This window comes from Onychostruthus taczanowskii, unplaced genomic scaffold, assembly GCF_017590055.1.
Source record: "Onychostruthus taczanowskii isolate IOZ18803 unplaced genomic scaffold, ASM1759005v1 scaffold14, whole genome shotgun sequence".
In the NCBI taxonomy this organism is placed as follows: Eukaryota; Metazoa; Chordata; class Aves; order Passeriformes; family Passeridae; genus Onychostruthus; species Onychostruthus taczanowskii.
Genome location: NW_024498573.1, coordinates 9,816,688 through 9,822,687, shown reverse-complemented (window position 1 = coordinate 9,822,687; position 6,000 = coordinate 9,816,688). Strand labels below are relative to the sequence as shown.

At 47.0% G+C, this 6,000-nt stretch overlaps 1 protein-coding gene across 1 annotated transcript in view; it reads left to right on the top strand.

The window, feature by feature from the left end:
• The window catches only part of TCF7 (transcription factor 7), a 69,919-nt gene that overhangs the window by 322 nt on the left and 63,597 nt on the right, over window positions 1-6,000 (top strand). Inside the window, exons 2-3 of the mRNA XM_041397987.1 lie at window positions 60-126; window positions 513-619. Of these exons, the coding sequence (XP_041253921.1) occupies window positions 60-126; window positions 513-619 (174 nt within the window). The remainder of the gene's footprint in view (window positions 1-59; window positions 127-512; window positions 620-6,000) is intronic.

The following is a 6,000-nucleotide window of genomic DNA, read 5'->3' as shown; positions in this document are numbered from 1 at the left end:
CCCCGCCGCGGCCCCCGCCCCACGCCCCCGCGCTGCCCCTCTCTCTCCTCCCCGTGCAGGCCCTCCGGCGAGTGCAGGATCCGCAGAGGGTGTACCAGGAGAAGCTCCCGGACCACATGGATGATGGTTAGTCACGGCAACCTCCGCGTGTTTCTGTGTGTCCCTCTCTCCCCGTTCCCGGTTCCTGCTGGTCTTCCCCAGTGCGCCCCTCTAGTGCTTGACCCCCCCCGGTTCCCCAGCCCGTCACCCTGACAGCCCTGGGAGTGAGGGATGCTAGCCTGGTCACCACAGTCCCAGCGGGAAAGCTACTCCTGACAGCACCGAGGCTTCCCAGCGTCCCCGCTGTGGGAGTCCACACCCGTGGGGGACCCTGGCACTCCCCAACACCTTCTCTGAGGAGTATGGGACACAAAGAGTCCCACAGCATGCTGTAACTTCTTTGGGGACCCCTGAAGGGCGGAGGAGTCACCTGTCATAAGACAAATTTTGACAGGGAACATTGATTTCAGCAGGTATGAAACATCAGGACCCAGGGATGTATAAAGGATCTGCCTATTCTGGTTACCCTTTCCTGATGCTCTCAGATCCGTATCTGCCCAATGGATCTATGTCACCGCTGGTGAGTTTCTCCTCTCCGTATGGAGAAGTCTTTTGGCCTGTTTCAGTGCTGAAGTATGTTGCAGGTATTGTGCAGGCACCTACACCTGCTTTTTCCTGACAAATTGGAGCCCGGTTTCTGAAATAGCTGGACACTGTTCTGTCCAAGCCAAAAGGAAAAGCAGTGGGAAGGGGGAGAGATGCTCAGCAGGAAGCGCCTGCTTCGCTCTGAGTTGCTGGAGGAGCTGCTTTTCCAGTCTCCTCATCCTCTAGGTTTGGCTTTATTCTTTCAGCAGTCAAATCCTAATATCTCATTGAAGAGCGTCCCTTCCTTTTTCTGGGTCAGGGGCTTTGGAGGGAGCAGCTCCTGGTCTTTGTATTTGTTTTCAGGGATTTGTCCCACAGCTGAGCTTGTGTGTTAGGGCTCTGTTGTGGATAATGGCCCAGAAAACGGATCTTGTGCTTCTAAAATGGCAATGGAGGTTTTTAGGAAAAGGTTTCATGCTGCCGGAGGACTATTCCCATCTTTCTCCTGGAAAGTTTTTCCCTCTCAGTTTAAATCAGCTTTAGTAATTCTGTGTGTTCTCATGTTTCTAAGTTTTGCCATCTGAGTGATTAAACTAAAGTCTTCTTTACAAAAGCTGTCTTTTCCCGTCACCATCTTGGTCAGAACTTCAGAAAATAATGTCCTGACATTGCAGCAGACAGTCAATGCTGGTGTCACTCCTGCGAGCCGGCACTGCTGCCTGTTTGTTTCAGACATTGTTCTGCAGTAGCCAGCAGCAAGTGAGGACAGAACGTAATTTGGTTTATTTCAGGTTCAAGTTTTAACCTTTAAAGGGATAAAGCTTAAAAGAATATGTAAACCTGTCCTTAATTCCGGTCATTTGTTCACAAGAGGGGTAGGATGTCAAACTGGTGTTATGAAAAATGGATGGATTGTGGAGTATGAAACTTAAAATTATTTATGGCAGTCAGTGCCATACCCTCACACCTGACCCAGCTGGCCTGGGTAGCAGGAGACAGGTCCCTGCATGAGCCTGCCTGTACCCCACACAGCTTTTCCTAGGAGATTCAGTTTTCCTGGCTGCAGACTGCTGAAACTTTGCTGAAGTTTGCACAGATCAGGGATCTATCTCTAAAGTTTTAAGTCTTCCTTCAGTTTACAGCAAGAAAAGATGTGTTTGAAGGGCAGGACACACTTACGTTGTTGTAACCCAAATAAGCATTTCTTCTGGTGCTTCCCACCTTATCCAGGTACCATGTATCCCCCTCATTCCCCAAAATATTAAGCTGTTCTCTTCCTGATAAACTTTGAATGTTTTTAAATTTGTCTCATGTAAACACACTTAATTTGCTCCCTGAGCTAGAGTTTAGGTAAGTCCAGAGTTACGTTAGTCCAGCATCTTTTTGCTATGGTGGAATATTTATTTTAATCTTAAACTCTTCCTAGATGGGCAGCAAAGTGCAATAGCCTATTTATCAGCATCTAGGCTATAAAGTAGATTGTGGTTTAAGAATCACCTTTTCCCTTGATAACAGAATAAAATCCAAGCAGTTACTGTCAGGGCAGCAGACAGGAGCAAATGAAATGTGCAGAACTCAAAGGGGAGAAGATACAAGTAGCAGAGAAGGAATGATCCCATCCCCTTGAGGGCCATCAAAATCATCCAGTGCCTCGAACAGCTTTCTTTAGGCCTGTTTGGATCCTGCTGTGGTTTATGAAGAGCTGATTTGATGTTTTCAGTTAAAAACCTGGCAGACAGGGGAAGATTTCTTCCTCATGAAGCAGGCTGGTCTTGCGGTTTTTTTCAACTTATTACAATAACTATTTCAATATATTATTCTGGGCAATTTTGTCTTATATTTCTATTGACTGTGCAAAGATTATCATGGTAAATTATGGATTGCTGTCATATAGATTTATTGCTGCTGTGTACTTATATAAAGTGTGGGCTATAATCTGGTGGCTGCTTCCAATAATCGGGGAGGTCAGATCTGTGACCGAAGATTGCAGATACTTAACCATCCATAAAAGTGTGTTTAATTAACACTTTAGCACAAGTAGAGTCAGGGAGGAAGGTTGTGTGAGTGAATAGGATTAGGTATCACAATCATGCGTGCACTTGATAGTGGAGATTGTATTTTGGTTAATGAGGCTTCCTGGAAACAGTTGTTTGCAAGTAGGATTAATTTTAGAATCTTAAAAAAAAAATCAATTAAAAAATTAAACCAGGAGTACTTTGGCAAACTGTCAGGGCTTTACACTGAAAACAGTAATTTACCTGATTGAAAACAGAGTATAACTCCCTGAAATATACAGAGCAGCCAGCATCAAGGCTGGGCTGAGCCCCTGCCCTGCAACGCTCTGTAAACCACATTTTTTTCGGTGGGCTCCCCACGAACCCTGTGAGGGAGCTGCGAGTGGCTCTGGACTGGCTCCAGCACCTGCCTGGCTGGGTGTGTTGCTACCAGCAATACTGGGGTGCTGCTCTCCTATTTTCTTTCTGGTTTTGTCAGCAGCACCACTTTTGCTTTGTTTCCCTCAAGGTGTTTGTAGCCACTAACTGTTATGCTGCTCACCCGAGCATCCTGCTCAGGTCCCCACATCTCCCAGCCAAAATTGCCTCTTTTTACCCAAACACAGCCAGCCATGTTATTTACATGCTCTGAAGATGGCTGGGTAGCTGCCATCAGCCTGGCTGATGCTCCCTGGAGGGCCAGCAGCAGAGGGGGTGGCAGGAGCTGCCCGCAGCAGGGTGGCCCTCCTTGGCTGAAGGTGGCAAATGCCAGTGTGGGATGATTCAGCTGGAGTGCTGCTGGTTTGGGCAGGCAGAGTTTTCCTGGACTGGCAGTAGAGCTGTCGCTGGGGGCGTGGGCAGGGTGAAGGCGCTGCTGGAGCTGAGGACAGCGCAGAGGGCAGAGCCCAGCTGTCCCTTGTTCTGGGAGCTGTGACTGCCATCAGCTGCCAGGCTGGGGAGGGCACACTCAGTCAAGGGTGTTTAAGAGCATCTTGGCGTAGCCTGTGTGTGCATCTGAAATCATGACACTCCGCAGGGCCCCAGGAGCGCCATCTCTCACTTGGCTCTCAGGTGTTGTGTGTGTGGTCGTTCAAGGCTCCACTTTATCCTATCTTATGCAAGGTCCAGCTTTTCCCAGAGTGAAATATATAGGACTTACGGGTTAAAAATCTGCAAGAAACTTCCCAAGAATATGAACAAGTTGAGGAACTGTTTTTCTAAATTAAATATAAAATCATAAAACTATATCCTTTTTTAAATAGTACAAATGACTTTAAATCAAATTAAGGTACATCCTTAGTAAGAACAGCAGCCTTTTAGGTGGTTACAAACATTAGAGGTCAGACATGGTCAAACATGTTAACACTTTGATCAGATTAAAATATTTTTCTTGCTACAGTTGTATAATTGAGTTTAGACCTGAGGGGGTTTTCTGAACATTGTTATATCTTGTACTATGTGGTAGTTAAATGGTAAAAGGAGCTCTTGTAAGTTCCTTTAAGTTCTTTTTGTAAATAGGTTTATAAAATAGGGGAATGAGCCATGCTGCCCTGTATATAGGGCAAAAGGTCTCCCTGCTCCCATTGATGTGAGAGATTTGAGGGGAGCTCTGTGTACTTCAGATGTGTTTGGTGAGTGTGTGAGGAGTATAAAGGCAGGATTAAAATGTTCTGCATGTAAAGCTGAGGCACTGGACTTTCTGTCTGTGTGAGAAACAGAAGTTCAAGAGCCTCTTTTTCTTTGGAAAACAGACACTACCTCATTTTCTTAATTACTAAGCTGTCAAACCAGAGCTTACATGGGAGCAGAAGAGTGGGGGTACTCCCCAAGCCCTGCACTGCTGAAGTCCCCAGATAAGACAGCAGGACTCGCAATAATGTGGCTTTTCAGAGCCTGGTCCCTGTGGTCTGCTGAGCTCCTTGAGCTTGTTCAGAGGGTATGAAATGTCCCCTTGGGCACGGAAAGATGAAAGTGCAGTTACTGCTGGCCTGGGGCCACAGGGCCCAAATGTCTAACACGAGGTCAAAAAAGCATGGAGCTACAGTCTAGGGCTGTTGTTCACTGGACAGAAGCTGAAGCAGCAGCAGCAGCTGAGGCCCAGGATGTGGCTGCCTCTGCTGCATCCCCTTCCCCAAGGCCGCTCCGTCCCTCTGCAGAGGAGACTCTGGCCCCCACAGCAGCTGGCGGAAGGAAATCTGCAGCTCAGCTGTTTCTCTGCCTCTCTGTCCTGACTTGCACTGTCAGGGCAATAGTTTAGTATTGCTTTTTCCTGTGTTGGGTTCTGATCTTGTTGAAACCAGTGGGAGAACTCCCCGGAGTCACCGTGCAATGGGGATTTGTTGCTGCGAGAGGGCTGCTGCGTCCCTCTCCAGATGTTGTGTGTGGAGGGAGGGGGGAAGGCAGCTGGAAGCCAACAGTAGCTCTGTGTGTTCCCAGCAGTGCCTGCTGCTGCAGGAGAGCACCGTCCCAGCCAGGTTCCCTGGCAGCAGGGCTCGCACTGCGGGACCTCTCCAGGAGGGTTCCCTGTCCCCATGAATTGTTACATTCCCGGCACACAGCGTTGGGAGAGTGGTGCTGCTGATGGACCTCCTGGCAGACAGACAGATGAGTAATTTGTTCCCTCCTGACCAAAGCAAATCCACTTCTTTCCGCTGTTCTACCTAGCTTGAAATAAGGTAATATTGAAAATACTGTTTTATGTTAAAGCACAGTTTTGGATATGTGGCTTTACCAAGGCACAGGGCTTACGAGGTCATTTATTGCATGTCTGATTCAGTCTTGGTTTCCCCCAAGGAAAATTCTTGTGTTAATTTCTGAGTTCATATCACACCCTCAATTTTGAAGCAGAACTTCCCTTTGAAATAAATTAGAGAGTTCTGCTTAAGAAGCAGCGACATGATACAACACTGGATGTGTGTGGTCTAATATAACCTTATTTTTAAAATTGTTTGGAATGAAAAAAAGAGAAAGCAGAATGTCACAGGGAAACAAAAGCAAGTTTTATGTAAATCTGTGCATGTGAATAAGTGTGCACGTGATCCAGACACTGAAGGTCTCCCACTGGGATTCCTTCACAGGCTACCCTGGAACTGGCTTCCAAGGCATGGGATGCTTTGTTGGTGGGGAGTTGCTATGAGATATGTATAGTAAAGGCACTGTTCCTGCAAATCTCCAACCATTGCTGTGTGTGAAATTTTATGACCAGTTGAGAATCTGGAGAGAAAAGCAAACACTTATCATCAACTCAAGTTCCCGAAGCTCATCCATGTTAACGATTAGTGGTTTTGAAATTTTGGCTGTGAAGAACAAAGTGATTTGGGTTTGAGTGGCACATGGCATGTCCACGATGAAAAGTGCAGAGCTGGTCTGGTATCTAAAGCTG